Source organism: Echinops telfairi, unplaced genomic scaffold, assembly GCF_000313985.2.
Source record: "Echinops telfairi isolate 266 unplaced genomic scaffold, ASM31398v2 ScPeMD7_5;HRSCAF=22, whole genome shotgun sequence".
Classification (NCBI taxonomy): Eukaryota; Metazoa; Chordata; class Mammalia; order Afrosoricida; family Tenrecidae; genus Echinops; species Echinops telfairi.
In genome coordinates, this window is record NW_022103901.1 from 20810169 (window position 1) to 20828096 (window position 17928).

Here is a 17928-nt window from a genome sequence, read left to right on the forward strand (position 1 = left end):
GGAGAAAGGCATACCAAGCAAACAACAGTTCAAAAAAAGCAGGGGTTGCAATCCTAATCTCGGATAAAATTGACCTCAAAGTGCAAACCATAAAAAGAGATAAGGAGGGACACTATATAATGCTCAACGGAATGATAGATAAAGAACCAATAAGCATTGTAAACATATAGTCCCCGAATGAGAGACCCACGGAATATGTCAATCAAAATATTGAGCTGGAAAAAAAAACTCAGCTGAGATTCTAAAACAACATGCTCTCAGACAAGAGAAAAGAAGGAAGAGTCACGAGACCTGATAACACAAAGTCCACAGGTAACTCTGAAGAAACAAAAGGGCGACAATCAAACAGATGACCCACTGGAAAAATCAAAATGAAAGGAAGGAGATAGCATAAATACCCCAAATTAGTAACAAAGAATTGCCAACAGATGCAGAACAGGCAGCTAAGAGTCTGGTGTGGTGGTGGGGCTGACAGCACATCTGGGAGCATGTATCGCTGCATCTGCTGTTTCTGCTGCATCATTCTACTATGCAGCACAAGAGTCCGTCCCGCTTCCACTTGGAGAAACTGAGTCTCAGAGAAGAGACTCAAGATGACACAATGTTAAGGCAAGTCTTGCTACAAGAATCCAAATTCTGTGTTGGTCCTAAATCTAAAGAGGACTTTTAGAAGCAACATCAGAAGGCATTTATTTTAGAAAAGTTCCTTCCCAACTATTATTTCATCGACTTCATAACTCTCCCAAGATGTAGATGAGGATGCTAAAATTGTTCCTGATCAATGGAATCACGCCTGCTGAGATGTAGTTCAGCAAGGTAAAGTCACAAACCCTTCAACCAGTTGCAAGAGCCCAGGTCAAAACCCAGCTGTCTAACCTCAGCCTTCTGCCAGCCACTATATCAATATGCAGAATGTGATGTGTTGTAGCCATAAACAGCTGTTATGAAGACCTTGATCCAAATCCCAGCACTGTTATTTATGAGCTGAGTGTCCTAACACGTTACTTAACTCCATTGATTCTAGGGAAGGATGCTGCCTTGTGAAGTGCCATAACAAATCACTGCTAACTGGGGGGAGCCTCGGATGAAACTCCGTCATCGAAAGCCCTGGGGGACATCGTGCTATTGTGACATACATGGGGTTACCAATAGTCAGAGTTGACTGGAGGGCATCTGGCTTTGTTTGGCTGAACTGTAGTAATAACAGAATTAAGTCTGATAAACTGCCTCTTATCTGTAAGTTTCCCTTCCTTGCCCCTTGCCCTTTGCATCAGGGGAGGAGATAAGACAGACATCACCCCAGGAAGAAGGATGTGAAACAGGGGAGACCCTACAGTGCTGTGTGGGAAAAGAGATGCTCCTTTGCGGCCTGGGAGCCCCCTGGTTAGAAAAGAGGCAAACAGGAGGTCAGGGGCAGGCGAACTCTTATCATGGAGATTGAGGGAGAAGGGGGAGGGGGAGAGAAAGCAAAGGGGCTTTCCCCCCACTCTGCTTTTGGAGTTCCACGGGACAATATTATCACAGTAGTAATGGAGGAAGAGGGGGAAAGGAGGATGAGGTCAGAGGCCCCAACTTTCTTCTACGAAGGGCCTCAGAAGTGAGAAGTGACCAGTGATGAGTGGAAAGTGGTCTGGGTTGGGGCAAAGGCTCAGGGGCTGGGCACTGTGTGAAGGGACCTGGCAGCTGGAGGCAGGAGGCCATGCTCAGACTCTACCCAGCTTGATGCCAAAGGCTAAATGGAAGGGTCGCTCCTTCAGGGACCAGCCAAGCCCACCAGCCGGGCAGCAGTCAGTGAAGAGCTGGAATGGAAGGATGCTGCTCCTCAGCCACACTAAAGTGAAAACCGGATAGATCAGTTGCAGAAAATTCAAAAGCTGGGGCTGTTTTTATACCTATTGCCTCTGCCCTTTGTTGTATACTGTGTGGCTTATATGTCGCTGTGAGGCTGGGAGCTATTTTCAAATACCCGCAGGATCACCCGTGGTGAACAGGTTTCAGTACAGCTTCCAGACTGAGCAGCCTAGGAACTGGTGATGTCCTTCTGATCAGAACAAATGACTCCGCTGGACTCACACATGCCACACATCATGGAAAGGCTGCAGGACTGGACGATATTTTGTTGTGTTACGCACGGGGTCACCATGAGTCAGAGCCAACTTGCTGGGCCCTGGCTCAAGCTGGATTCTCTGGGGAAGCAAAACCGGAGGAACTTAGATCTGCATCTCCATGGAGACACGTATACTTTTAAAAGGGGCAGCCTCTTCCTTCCTTGTCATCTGTTCTTCGTCTGGAAGCGCCGCTGACACCTGCTCCCTTTGGTGACTCTGCGGGGCTTGAAAGTGCCAGGGATATAGCTTTCAACATCACAGCCGCGCCACAAGCCACCGCAGAAGGACAAACTGACAGACAAGTGGTGTGTTTTGTTCTGTGGTACACAGGATCACTGAGTAGGGATGGACTCGACGGCACCTCACCACAACCAATACATCTACGATTCGGTATAACACCTGGAAAGTGTTTATGTAGCCTGGGGCCTGGCATCCAGTAAGAGACCACAAGTGCGAGCTATTGTTATTATAGTAACTATTATGTTCTCTCAGATCTCACGTCTCCCTCTGGGGTCATGAGTTCTTTCTCTTTAACCCCTTTCAGCTTGATTTAAAGAGGCAGAATCACACTCCCTCTGAGTGAATGATGTTGGGAGCCTACAAAGCCAAATCATCCAAATGTTGGAAATATTATCCAAATCTTCGAAATAGGGCCAAAAAATGATTGTGTGACTTGACAATATATATATTTGTTTCATTTTAAGTGAAAGTTTTCACCGAAAATAATTATTCTGCGGCATTGCTTACCATTTCTACCACTGTCAGCATTTCCATACTGATTGCTCTTTCCCCCTTGATCTAGCTTCCCTGCCTTCTCTTTGCTTCGGAGACATTGTCCGTTTCCTATAGATAACTGTTTAAGGGAGCTGTCACTCACTGGTGCTCTTCTTTACTTTCCTTATAAGTCAATCCATTATTTAGCTGAAAGGTAACCTACAGAAACATCTTCAATTCCAAGATGAAAAGGGATCTTAGGCTGACAGTCTCTGGGGGTCCTGTCGTTTCTGGTAAATCCGGCCTTTCTTATGAACTTGAATTTCGTTCTCTCGCTCTCTCTCAGACTGTTGCAGCCCTGGTCCCAACAATCTGGAATGGAAGCTGGCTACCAACTAGTTCTTCCGGTTTCAGGTTCGAAGAAGCCATGGTTCACGTTAAGCAGTAATTGCACAGACTGCTCCATTCTGTACAACTTTGATTTTCTTCATTCTCTTTTGCTCCATGGGAGTCGAGAACAATCGTAATGTGGATGGCTGCTTGCAAGCTTTTAAGATCCCAGAGGCTAACTCCCCAAACTCTGATGTAGAACATGATCTTTGTGAACTGCGTGATGCCAATGGACTAAGATGTTCCATTAGACTGGTCCTGGAAGCCAAGCTATTTCTGTTATTGTTGTTAGAAAAATGCAGTTAGACTAAGGTACTTTCCTTAACGCAGTCTCTATGAAACTCTGATAACTTGATACATTGCTCAAAAGCACACAGCTTGGATGTGGACGTCACCTAAGAGGGGACATCATACTGCAGAGGGTCTTCCCTCATTGACCTGTTAGGATTAAAAGCCAGGCCTTCTTATCTAGTATGTCAACAAAGCCATCTTGAGACTGGCCTAAGGGTTAAAGAACCTTATTGCTCTGTTTGCTTGCTCATGGTCAACAGTAGTTTCCTGTGGGTATCCTGAGACTGAATTAACGTGAAAACACGTGTACATGACTCCCCAAAGTGCAAATGCCAATGCCAAAGGCAAACATTCTCTATGTATCTTTTTCAAACAGGACACCACAAAGACAACCCATTTGCCCTGTTGTGGTCTCCCCACTATCTACCTTCTAAATAAAAACTTCTCTTTCTTCCTCTGTCTTGGAATGGGTACATTGGCTGTACCACTTCAGAATAAAATACCTGAATTTTAGGTAGTCTCAAGTCTTTTTGCCCAGAAAACCAAATTGGTTAGTTTAACTAAATCTTGGAAACCTCTGTACTATGTGCCCCTCCCCAGGTGGTTTGTTATATATGTGGATATGGATATATATGTGTGTGTGTGTGTGTATGTATATATTCCCATGTATATAGGTGCATCTGTAGGCATATATATACATTTATGTGTGCTGCATGTATGTGTAAATGTATGTACAGATGCACCCATATACACGAGATTTTATTTATTATGCCTTCCTATACACATATATGCATCCATAAACCAAAACCAAACTCTGCCATCAAGCTGATTCCGACTCCTGCTGACGCGATAGAACAGAGTAGAACTGCCTCTTTGGGTTTCTGAGCCTTTCCGGGAACATTTTCATGTGTCTCCCAAGTAGCAATTGGTGGGTTCAAACTGCTGACCTTGCAGTTAGCAGCTGAATGTTTAGCCCCCTATGTTACCAGGGCTCCTTTATGTATCCATGTCTACCTATAGAATCATAAACATGCTTTTTGGTCATTTTCACTACTGTGCAAAGTATGTGATAGCATTAACTGAAATGGGCCCTTTCGCTTGCATACCTGCCAGTGCCTTTACTGATCTTGGTTGGTTGTGCTAGCCTCCCCTGTATCTGAACTGCTTTTCTCATCATCTTTGAAACTCACAGGGTGGTTTGACCCTGTCCTGCAGGGTCAATAAGAGTTGCATCGACCCAATGGCAGCATGTTTGTTTTTGTTTTGTTTCTCACCACCCAAAGTACTAAGCGCCTACTATCTAGAACATGCTTGCCCCTCCATCGCCCATTCCTGGTAGCCATCAAAGAATGTTGCTTCCCGTATGAATATTTATGCTTGATGTTTCATAATAGTGGGACTATACAATATTTGTTTTTTTGTGATTGACTTGTTTCACCCAGCATAATGCCTTTTAGATTCATCTATGTAATGTTTCTTGGGCTCCTCATTATGTGTTCGCTATAAAACCAAAAACCAAACCCACTGCCATTGATTCAATGTGGACTCATAGGGATCCTGCAGGACAAGGTAGACCTGCCCGGTGAGTTTCTGAGACTATAACTCTTTATAGTAGCAGAAAGCCCCAGCTTTCTCCCAAGAAACGGCCAGTGGTTTCAAGCTGCTGATCTTGCACTTAGCAGCGGTGTGAGGTATGGATATCTTTTTCTGCATATGGAGATCTTTTTTTGCCAGCACCTTTTATTAAAGAGACTCTTTCTTACCCATGGAGTGAATTTTGATCTTTGTCAAAGATCAGCTGCCCATAGATAGATAGATTTACTGCTGGGTCCTCAATTCTGTTCTGTTAGTCGATGTGTCTGCCGTGGAATCAGAACCAGCCACACTGTTTTACTTACCATGTTTGCACAGTGAGTTTTGAAATGTGGAGATGTTAGGCCTCCTCCTTCATCCTTCAATGTTGCTTTAGCTATTTGAGGTCTCCTTCCTTTCCCAATATAACTGGAGATTAGTTTTTGCATTTCATTAAAGAATGTTGTTGGGATTTGGGTTGGATTTGCATTATATCAGGAAAGGAGATTGGATTTTATGGGAATAAAAAATCATGGGATTTCCCCACAATATTTTGAAACCCTCTCCTATGTACCAAGGCTCAAAGAGTTTGCAGTATTCTAATCTAAAGGTTATGGTTCGAAACCATCCATGGCAGAAGAAAGGCCAAGGAAACTATAGCGATGTTGCTCTGTAACACATGGGCAGACCCAGTGTAGCCATATCTCCTGACTTTTCAAGAGAAAGTAAACATGCAGACTTTTATGAGAATGTCTTGATTTTTAAAATACATATTGACTGTTGTTGTCTGGGTCAGAAGGCCAAAGAAAACACGTCTAGAAGACAGGGCCAACCTACAGTGATCAGTTGGTAATTCTTTTTAGTATACACCTTTTAGAAGAGCAAGAAAACCATGTTTGATTCCACGTTTGGTGGAGCAAGCTATATTGTAGCTCACAAAGCAAAATCTCTCTTACCAGCCATCAACACCAGCTTTCTGTAGTTCAGAAATCCCAAATGACAAGGATCCCATGAAGTCATTCCTGCTGGTTAGATCCCAGTCCCAAATCTCTACGGACAGTCTTCTGTCTTTGTCCGATTCCTTCAGCTGACTGCAGAGAGAAAAATGAGACGTATTTGTAGAGATTTCTCAAACAGATGAAATGTGCATGAGGATAAGCCTCAGAGGTAGAAATATGGAAGAGTTACAAACGATCAATCACAAAACTCACATTAAGCTTCTCTCCCAGGTTAGCTCCCCCCGGGAGAGAGGGCTTCTCTGGCTTAACAGGTGGTGGCCTAAAAGGTAGAGAACCTGGGCCAGTTCTTTTTTGTTTGTTTGTTTTTGTTTTAATAAATCATTTTATTGGGGCTCTAACAGCTCTTGTAACAATCCTTACATCCATTGTATGAAGCACATTTGTACATATGTTACCATCACCATTTCCAAAATATTTTCTTTCTACTTGAGCCCTTGGTATCAGTTCTTTTTGTCCCTTCCCTGCCCTTCCACCCTCAGGAACCCTTGATAATTTACAAATTGTTTTTATTTTCATGTCTTACACCGTCCGCTGTCTCCCTTCACCCGTGTTTTTGTGGTTCGTCCCCCTGGCATGGGGGCAGGGGGTTGTACATTGATCATTGCAATAAGTTCCCACTTTCTCCCCTTCCCACCCCCCACCACCACCTTCCCCCTACCTCATGGTATCGCTACTCTCATTATTGTTCCCGGATTCCATGTGTTGAGAGCTCTTATTTGTACCAATGTACATGCTCCAGTCTGCAGAATTTGTGATGTAAAACTGGGATCATGATAGTGGTGGTGAGGAAGCATCAAAGAACTAGAGGAATGGTGTGTATTTCATCAGGGCTGTACTGCACCCTGACTGGCTCGTCCCTTCCTTGTGACCCTTCTGTGAGGGGATGTCTAATTGTCTACAGATGGACCTTTGGGTCGCCATTCCAACCCCCCTCATTCGAAATGGTTGTCTGTTTTGGGTCTTCTGATGCCTGATTCCTGAGCCCATTGATGCCTTGTGATCACACAGATTGGTGGGCTTTATTGCTTCCCTGCTAAATGGATGCTCGTTCAACTTCAAGCCTTTAAGACCCAGACACTTTAACTTATAATAGCTGGGCACCATCAGCTTTCTTGAAGACATTAGCTTATGCACCCATTTTGTCTTTAGTGATCATATTGGAAAGGTGAGCACCACAGAATGCCAGGTTATGAGAACAAAGTGTTTTTGCGTTGAGGGAGGACTTGAGTAGAGGCTTGGGCCAGTTCTTAAGGAGACAGTTCTAACAGTTCCACTTCTGCTGTCTGTGTCTCCATAGGATTCATAGTGGTGTTCAGGAAGTCTGATAGATACAACCACTACATGATATGCAGACATCAATGATAAATTATGTGAGGACATGTGTATATAATAGTATGGACTTCAAGTCCCTGGTGGTGCAAATGGCCTCTAACCAAAAGGCTGGAGGATCAAATCAACCCACAGGTATCTCAGAAGAAAGGTCTACTCTGAAAAATCAGCCATTGACTCCTCTGGAACACAGCTCTACTCTAACCAGGACTTGGAGTCAACTGGTCTGTATGTGTCCACATTGTTGAGGGTGAGGCTGCTATACGGGAGCATTTGTCTTTTCTGAGGCTTGGCCCTCGGTGGGGTTGAGACGGCCCTAGTTTTGCCCTAACAGGGGAAAGAAAGCATGGGGCTACCACAAGGTACCATTCTCTTTTGCAGCGGCAAAGTCATGACTTCTGGAGTCAGACTGCCTGAGTTGAAGCCTAATCTCCCCCAAATTTATGATGGGACTTTGGGCAGGCGACTTAGCTTCTATTATGGTACCATGAGGACAATCAAGCCAATGAAGCCTTAATCATTTCACAGAGTACTTGCTAAACACAATATATGCTCAACGAGTAGTAGCTGCTACTATGCACACCTGATGGCTTCAATGCATCTTTGAAGCAAGGCCAGGGATGCCCATCCATAGAAACCGGTGGAGAGCTCCCAGCAGGCTGCAGGCACGGCAGCACCCATGGGCTCAGCCCCCAGGCAGGCTATCACACCTATGGATTTTGCCCCATTTTTAGTGAGACCCCTAAGTCCTCCAGCAGCTTGCTTTCCCATCACAACATCCTCACTTCCCCCCATCCCCAGGCTCCTCCACATCACAGCCATCCTCAGCTCCGTGTTTCAAAACAGAGTCCAATGTTTATTTGGCTCCCAGTGGGAAAATGCAGGTCATGGAGGGAACGACAGGAGGAAGAAAGGGACAGAAACAAACACTGAGAGAGAGGAAAAAGAGTAACAGGAACTTCCCAATCTCAGTTGACCCACGCCCAACGGCCACCGCCCATTCTGAGCTAGCATACTTTTCACTTACAATTTAAATGTCTCGTTCCACTCAGGGTTGAGGGAGCACTTGATGGTTTTGGTCTTCTGCTTGCTCTCACTTTTGGGATCAGGAATCAGTTTCAGCTTGACGTAGGGATCTGACAAGCCATTGGGGTCCATAGGTACAAGGTTTTTAGCATCTCTTACTAAAAAAGGAAAAACAATGTCAGCATCAATGACCCCCGAGATAGTTAAACACCAGCCAGTACCTCCCAAGAAAGATGAGGCACTCTACTCTCCCAGATTTACTATCTCAGAAACCCCCAAGGGAAGTTCGACGCTGTTCCACAGAGTCACGATGAGTCCGAATTAACTGGATGGCAGTGAGTTCACGCTTCAGTGACAGCTCTATAGCAGCGGATCTTAACCTGTGAATCGCAACCCCTTTGGGGGTCGAACAACCCTTTCACAGGGGTCGCCTGTTGCATCGCAGTAGCAAAATTACAGTTATGACGTAGCAACTAAAATAATTTTATGGTTGCGGGGTCACCACAACATGAGGAACGGGTCACGGCATTAGGAAGGTTGAGAACCACTGCTCTAGACCCTATAAAGGGCTGATGGTATCATGCTTGCTTAACAGGAATTTGAAATTACTAATAGCTAAGATGGTGTCCTGGTGGTGTAGTGGTTATGAGTCGGGTTGCTATCAGCAAGGTCAGAGGTTCAAAACCAGCAGCCTCTGTGCAGGAGGGAAAAGGGGGTTTTCTAATCCCGTAAAAAGTTACAGTCTCAGAAATTCACAGGGCCATTCTAACCTGTCCTATAGAGCCACTATGAGTTAGCATTGACTCTGTGGAAATGAGTGAGAATAGCTAGGAAGCATATTTGTCAAGACCGGGCGATGTAAGGGTTACACATTGGGCTGCTAACAAGAGGCTCAGCAGTTTGAAACCAGCAGCCACTTTACAGGAGAAAGACCAGGCTTTCTATTCTCATAAGCAGTTACAAGCTCAGAAGCCTGAGGGGCAGTTCTACCCTGTCCAATAGGGCCAACATGAGTCAGCATCAACTCAATGGCAATTATGAATAACTCAAACTATTAATACAACAAGTGTATTTGTCACAGCCCACACCAGACAGATGAATAGATCAACAAAGGGCGTGTGCATATACACAGGACAGACACTGAGCAATTAAAAGAATCAAGCAGTCACATAAGTAACATAACACTGAGAATTATGCAGAAAGATGGAAATCGACAGACAACCGAAAAGTGGGTGAAGGGAGACGTCGGACAGGGCAAGATATGACAAAATACCCATTTATAAACTATCAAGGGCTCATGAGGGAGCGGGGAGCGGGGAGGAAGGGGAAAAATGAGGACCTAATGTCGGGGGTTTAAATGGAGAGAAAATGTTTTGAGAAACGATGTACAAATGCGCTTTACACAATTGATGTGTGTATGGATTGGGATAACAGTTGTATGAGCCCCTAATAAAATGTTAAATAAAAAAAAAAGATGGAAATCAGGGTAGGTGGAAGGAGGAATCAGTGTCTTAAGTTTCAGTCATAGAAACTAGAAAATATAAACTAATCTATTGTGAAAGCAGAATGCCCAAGCTATAGAACGATATCACTGATGTCACACACAAGTAAAATTTTGTTGAAGATTATCCAACGGTTTCAGCAAGCAGTACACTGACCGAGAGCTACCAGAGGTTCAGGCTGGATTCAGAATAGGATGTGGAACAAGGGATGTCATTGCTGGCATCAGACGGATCTTGGCTCAAAGCAGAGAATATCAGAAAGATGTTTACTTGTATTTCATTGACTATGTAAAGGCATTCTACTGTGTGGACCATGATAAACTGTGGATGACCTTGAGAAAAATGGGAATTCCGCAACACTTCATTGTGCTCGTTTGGAATTTGTACATGGACAAAGAGGCAGTTCTGCGAACAGAACAAACGAATTCTGCATGATTTGAAATCAGGAAGGAGTGCATCAGGGTTGTATCCTCTCACCAAGCTTGTTCAATCTAGGTGCTGAACATCCAAGAATCTGGATTATATGAAGAAGAGTGTGGCACTGGATTGGAGGAAGTTTTCTTAACAGATGACAAAACCGTGCTTGCTGAAAGTAAGGAGGAATTGAAGCACTTGCTGAGGAAGAACAAGGATTGTAGCCTTCAGTATGGATTACAACTCAATATAAGGAAGACCAAAATTCTCACAATTGGACCAATAGGTAACATCATGATAAATGGAGAAAGGTTGAAGTTGTTAAGGATGTTGTCTTATTTAGATCCACAATCAATGTTCATGGAAGCAGCAGTCAAGGGATCAAAAGACGTATTGCATTAGGTAAATCCGCTGCACATACACGCTTTAAAGTATTGAAAAGCAAGGATGTGACTTTGAGGATTAAGGTGCACCTGACTCAAGCCATGGTATTCCCCATTGCAACATATGCATATGAAAGTGGGAAAATGAATGAGGAAGACCAGAGAGGAATCAATGCATTTGTATTGTGGTGCTAGAGAAGAATGTTAAAAGTACCATGAACTGCTAAAAGGACAAACAGATCTGGATTGGTAAAAGTAAGGCCAGAGTGCTCCTTAGAAGCAAGGATGGCAAGACTTTGTCTTACATGCTTTGGACATATTGTCAGGCGAGACCAGTCCCTAGAGAAGGACATCACGTTTGGTAAAGTGGACAGGAGGCAAAAAAAGGAAGGCCCTTAGTGGGATGGATGGACACAGTGGCTGCATCAATGAGCTCAGGCACAGGAACAATTGTAAGAACGGTGCAGAACCGTGCATTGTTTCATTCTGTTCTGCACCGGGGTGCTATGGGTCGGAGCTGACTCCAAGACACCTAACAACACCACCACTGTGAAAAAGAGGAAGCAGGTGGTTGCCTACAGGGCTGTCAGAGGAGAGGTTCTAAGAGGGCCTGAGAAAACACAGTGCTGGGGATGCGGGGAGGTCATTAGCAGTCTTATGAAGGTTTCCTAATTCTACTACTTTGCTTGGCATTAATAATTAGAAATCAAATCCTTTGAAAGGGATTCAAAATAATGGTTTGTTTTCTTTTTTAAGATGCTCGGGATTTCTTAAGATACCCATGCATTTTCCTCACAGACGATAATCTCCAACAGTTGCTTTCTCGTATTTCCTGTGCCTTCCAAGGAAAAGAGCATACGTGGTGTCTAGGCCAGGAGCTCAGGATGGCACACGCATCACATAGTGAGTTGCATATGAACATGATTAGAGACACCCTCCAGTGCCAGAAACATGTCTGTCTCGTTGAGTGGCAAGACATATGCAAATGAAAACAGCTCATCTCTCTGCATTCTGGGAAGAGTCTTCCCCCTCCCTTTCTTAAAAAGTGAGCAATCATCGGGAAAACTGTTTTCTATTCTAAGTTTGTAACTTCACAGCTCTTCCCAAATGCTCTACACAGAACACAAAGTGTGTTGTGCACTTACGTTACTACCAGTATCATGGCTAATGACTTAAGAACCACCTCTCCTTTGAACATCTAGTGTCCCTCCATTTCTAAGTGAATCATGGCTCCACCTTGCCCTTGACGCTTGCCTTTCTTTTACTTCCGTCCTTTTAGGTCCCTCCCCTACCACGGGGATTAAGAAATGTCTGTGGGAAGTGTGGGTTAGGGTTTATCCTGGATCTGGTGATATTCATGTCTCAGAAAGCTTTGGCTACTAGAACAACTGTATCAGGAGCAGTTGACACTAGTTTTAGGCTAAGATCCAAATGTCTGGCCCTTCTGAAGCTTTTCAAAGTAGATTCATGTTTCCCAGCAGCAAGAGAGCCCCACCTATCTATCAAAGAAGCAAACCTCTCTCGACAAGAATTGGAGAGAATGACTTTAGTTTTTTTGGATTTAAAAAATAGATATTTTTGATAAATGTTTATTTCCTATCTCTGTTGAAATCCAGCCAACCCAGATGGTACAGAATGCTTCACACAAAACGAAATAGCAATTTTCCCTCTGGTGGATGTTTGTTAAATGTACATAAGAAAAGTCTCACAATGCGACAAACACTGCTCACTCTGGACATGAAGGTGGATATTGGGGGGGGGGGGATCATCATGTTCCTTTGTTTAAGAAAAGGATTTGAGGTGATCAGTGGTTCCATTGATAAAATCTGAACCTGGACCATGGAATAGATAATAGTACTGGATCGAGATTGCATGTCCTGATTTATACAGTTCTGTATTACACACACCTAGGAAAATGTCTTTGTTCTAGGAAAACGCATGCTGGAGACAGCATACGTTGCAACTTGATTAACCTATTCTAAGAAGACTCAAAATATACAAATGTGTATATGTATATATTTATACAGAAAGAATGAGAAACTAAATGGGAAACTTTTAAAGAAGTGATGAATCAGGTAGAGTATGTTCATATGTCTTGTACTATTCTTGCAACTTTTTTGTAATTTTGAGACTGAAAAAAAAGTGTTTGTTTGTTGAAGAGAGGCCCTCCGAATCTGGAAAAGAAATGGAACAATAAATATATTTTCTATAAGGGTAAGTCAAAAAGTGTTGCATTTATTCCAAACAAAACTTGTTGAGCCATGCCTCTGTAATCCTCAGGTGTCGGTGTACAAGCTCTCTCTGTAATGCACCTGTCTCTGTCTCACTAGGGTGCTTTTAAAAAAAAAGTGGCCGAATCAAAACAGTGGCTTCCCCGGGGATCTGCCAGACCAGGAAAATGCAAAACAGGGAGCTCAGCTCAGCGGGTTAAGGCACCTGTTTTCCCAAGGCACCATCTCAATAGATTCCTTCAAAAGACACAGGATGATCACAGGGGTTTACAGAAAATGGAAAACGACAATGGGGAGGGACAAGGCAGGAACGTTTGTGCCCAGGAGTTTTACTTTGCTGTTGTGGTTTGTTTTCCATCATGACAACGTCCCTGCTTATTTTTCGAGGGTCTCAAAGGGGTGTCTGACAAGAATTTCATCGGGAAACCTTCTTTCATCCACCACACAGCTCTGATCTTTCCCTTCGGACCTTCTTTTCTTTCCCCCAAGCTCAAAATAACATTGAGAAGGTACGGCACATGATTTGAATATATCACGGGTGCCCAAACTGCAGAGTCGAAGAGCTGTTCAAATTGAAGAGTGCAGAATTTTTTTTGAAAAGGTGTTCAAAGCCAAATCCTACTGCCATCTGAGTCAATTCTGACATCAAGTGACCCTATTATATGGTTTCTGACACTTTACAGGAGCAAACAGCCTCATCTTTCTCCCATGGAATGGCTAGTGGGTCTGAACCACTGACCTTGCAGTCAGCAGTCCAAAACTTACCTGACAGTGCCACCAGGGCTCTTTTGGATTTGAGAGATGGAAATACTACCTTCAGATATGTATCCACATAAATGACAGACTCAGGATGACCCTAGAGGTGGTTCAGACACCATCCCCAGGGGCAAAGCTAAACATTCAGCACATGCCCTTGGGTCAAACCAAGGGTGGATGAAGATAGGACAAATGGGGTGCAGGGGGGGGAGGGGGGAGGATTCGTGCACTCTCAGCTTGTTTTGGTGATTCTGCCCCACCTCTTTCCCTCTAGTCCTCTGGTGACTGTCAGTTTGCTGACCTGGGGCTTTGGTCAACCCTCCCTACAGCCTTCACCACCACCCCACCATACCCACCTAGATGTGTGCCCCCCTTTAATTCCAGTTGTTTTTATCTCTTGGCTTTGAAGAAACCCTGGTGGCCTAGTGGGCAAACGTTGGACTGGGATCTGCGTGGTTGGCAGTTCGAACCACCTGTCACTCCTCTGGAGAAAAACGGGGCTTTCTTCTCCCTTAAACAGGTACAGCCTCAGAAACCCACAAGACCAGTTCTACCCAGCCCCCATAGGATCTCTATGAGTCTGCATAGGCTTGATGCCAGTGAGTTGTTGTGTGGAAGGAGCCTAGTGGCATAGTGGTTGAGTCGGGCTGCTAATTACAAGGTCAGGAGTTCAAAACCACCAGTCACTCTGGGAGAAAGAAGGGCCTTTCTACTCCTTTAAAGAGTTGCAGTCTCAGAAACTTACTTGGGCAGTTCTACCCTGTCCTGTAGGGTCACAGTGAGTTGGCATCAACTCGATGGCAGTGAGTTTGATTTTGTTTTTTTAACCCCAAGATAACCCTGAGCATTCCCTTCCCAGCCAGTCTCCTAAACTGGCTGTCCATTACAGTCTCATCTGGTAGGCTCTGATGACAAAGCAAGCATACCTGGGGTCTCTGGATAGCCCACACCCAGTGTCTAAGTGATCCTCAGCACATCGTAGCCCAAAGGCACCTAGAACAGCTGGCTTCCCATCACTGCTGGCAGTGGTACAGCCATCACATATCTAATTATTTGTGTGGAAAGAGGCTTCCAGCTGGGACGTCTCTGTGTCTGTCTGGAGGAGAAGCTGTCAAGCCATGGCAATGGAATTGATGGTGAGGACATTTCGCAGACAGATCGGGAACTGCATTAGCAACGGTTGAGCTTTGGAATCAAACAGACCTGAGTTTGAATCCTGCCAATGCCATGACTTTCATTAACTTCATGATCTTGTTCAAAAGGTCTCTGAACCTCACTTTCCCTGCTTCTAAAATGCTAATAAAGCTACAGAGAAGTCAAAGGATTATAATATCTAGGATGACCGTACATGCCAGTGTACCCAAGACTGCTTACATTTACATCTGTTGTCCTCTTACCCACAAGAATCTCAATGTAGACAATAAAAACCAAAAACGTGCCCTCTCCCACAGAGAGGCTGGTGGTTCCTAACTGTTGACTATGTGGACGTAGCCCAACACATAACCACTATGCCATTCAGGGTTCCTGAATGTAGACAGGAAGTGATACAATGCAAAACTCACTGCCATCAAATCCATGCCGACACATCGCAACCCTATAGGGCAGGGTCGAACTGATCTTGTGAGTTTAGTAGCCTCTGACTGTTTACGCGAGTAGAAAGCCCCATCTTTCTCCCATGGAACATCTGGTGGTTGCGAGCTGCTGGCTTTACAATTAGCAACCCAACATGTGAATTCCTGGGTGGCACAAATGGTTAAGCACTGGATGATTAACTGACAGGTTGGCAGTTCAAGCTCACCTAGAGGTTTCTCAGGAGACAGGCCTAGTGATCTCCTTCTCAAATGTCACATTCCTTGGAGACCCTGTGGAGTAATTGTACTCAGCACACGGGCCACACCACGCGTCAGAAACCACTGGAGAAAAACTGATAGCAACTATGGAGGATACTAGTATTTCAGCATCTAGTGTGATTAGAGCCTGTGACGGGGACTTAACCATGTTGATGTCCTTGAGAGATGATATATCAAATTGCATCACTATCTACATAAAGTTCGAGGGGGGAAAAATATCCCCCACCTCTACTTTCAAAAGATGAGAATAACAGATGATGTGACGAGTAGATATGATAATAAATCCATTCCTTTTCTTATTAAGACCACTCGTTTCTGATCCAGCCACCTACTCCCATGGCTTTCACCTGGAATGGCACCCCTTTGACACCCCTAAGAATCATACATCCTTCTGCTCTTCTGTTCTCAACACATTTTCAACTCAACAACCTCACCAGCCCTCACCTCTACATAGAAAGCTTGATTAACAGTCTGGTCTAGTGGAGCAAGCTCCAAAGGCACTACGAGTTGACATTTTTGTCCCTTTGGGAAGTTGACAGACGTTCAGAATGAGGTTTGTCATCAATCAATATTGTACCTTTTTTGAAACAAGAAAAGCACTCATACACTCGAGTTTTTCCCAAAGCTGCTGTCCTTGTGAGCTGTGTTCAACATCACAACTGTTTCTGTGGCATTTTTCCTGAGCAAGAACAAAATTTCAGAGCCACACGCTGTTCTCTTAAATCAGCCATCACAAAAAGTGAGGTTCGAGGGAAACTGCTTTTACAAAAAAAAATTCACTGTGACCGGAGAAAACCTTTCCAGGCGATGCCACTGGGTGCACTAACTCAGAGCGAAAAGCTGGATGCTGGCCTAGCTGGGGGTGCAGGGAGGGGGGGTGCAGGTGAGTGGGGATGTGGAGGAAATGCATACTATGAAAGCTCCACCCAGTGGAGCTTTTTACCTATTAGGGTAGGGGTGGTGGGGAGACAGTGGTGTCCTCTTGTATATATTCAAGCATAGATTTTTTTGTAAACATGTTTTTCTCTTTTTCTAGGTCAAAAACTAAGACTGAGCTTATTGGGTTATATCATTAACTATGGGTCGATAAGGACTTCTGGAATGTTTTCCAGAATGGCTGCACCATTTGCATGACCACCAGCTGAATGAGTGCATTTTGCTTCGTATCCTCAACAGCTCAGATTATTTAAAATACTATTCTTAGTCCTGGAGGGGCGCAGTGGTTTCTCATCAGAATTTTAATTGGCAGTTTCTTAATGAGTGCATCTGCCATCCTTAAGTCTTCTTTGGTAGCGTGTCTGCTCAAGCCTTTTGCCGGGGCTTTTAGTCGGGTTGTTTGTTTCTACATTCATGAGTTCTGGGACTTCTTTACTCTGCTTACAAATCCTTAGTCGGCTTCCCCCGTGAGGGCAATTCCAGTGTGAAAACAAACAATGCTTCCTGCATTTGGGAAAGCAATTTGCAGAACATGGAAGAAATTCTGTCAGGCGAGGTGCTGCTTTAGAAACTACAGGGAGGCTGGTGAGGGTTGGCTATTGGGAACCAAAACGATATCAACAAGCACCAAGATATTTACTTATTACTTTCTTTATAGTTATTTTTTTAATAATCATTTTATTAGGGGCTCATACAACTCATCACAATCCGTACATACATTTGGGTCCAGCACATTAGTACATGTGTGACTTCATCATTCTCACAACACCTGCTTTTCACTTGAGCCCTTGGTGTCAGCTCCTCATTTTTTCCCCTCCCTCCCTGCTCCCCTCCTTGAACCCTTGATAATTTATAAATTATTATTATTTTATCATATCTTACACCATCCGACGTCTCCCTCACCCACTTCTCCACTGTCCATCCCCCAGGGAGGAGGTTATACGTAGACCTTGTCATCTGTTCCCCCTTTCTCCCTCACCTTCCCTCCACCCTCCCGCTATCGCCACTGTCTCTCCACTGGTCCTGAGGGGTTCATCTGTCCTGGGTTCACTGTACTTCCAGTTCCTATCTGTGCCAGTGTACATCCTCCAGTCCAGCCGGATATGTAAGGTAGAATTGGGATCATGGTAGTGGGGGGGAGAACGCATTTAAGAACTAGAGGAAAATTGTATATTTCATCGTTGCTACACTGCACTCTGATTGGCTCATCTCCTCCCTGCAGTCCTTCTGCAAGGTGATGTCCAATTTCCCCCAGATGGGCCCTGGGTCCCCACTCTGCACTCGCCCTCATTCACAATGTCATGATTTTTTTTGGGGGGGGGGGGTCTTTGATGCCTGATACCTGATCCCTTCAATGCCTTGTCATCTTACAGGCTGGTGTGCTTCTTCCATGTGGGCTTTTTTGTT

At 44.4% G+C, this 17928-nt stretch overlaps 1 protein-coding gene across 1 annotated transcript in view; it reads right to left on the bottom strand.

The window, feature by feature from the left end:
• Window positions 1-17928, bottom strand: part of PRKCB (protein kinase C beta) — a 457504-nt gene that overhangs the window by 154279 nt on the left and 285297 nt on the right. Inside the window, exons 7-8 of the mRNA XM_004705718.2 lie at window positions 8451-8607; window positions 6032-6166 (exon numbers count right to left, since the gene is read on the bottom strand). Of these exons, the coding sequence (XP_004705775.2) occupies window positions 6032-6166; window positions 8451-8607 (292 nt within the window). The remainder of the gene's footprint in view (window positions 1-6031; window positions 6167-8450; window positions 8608-17928) is intronic.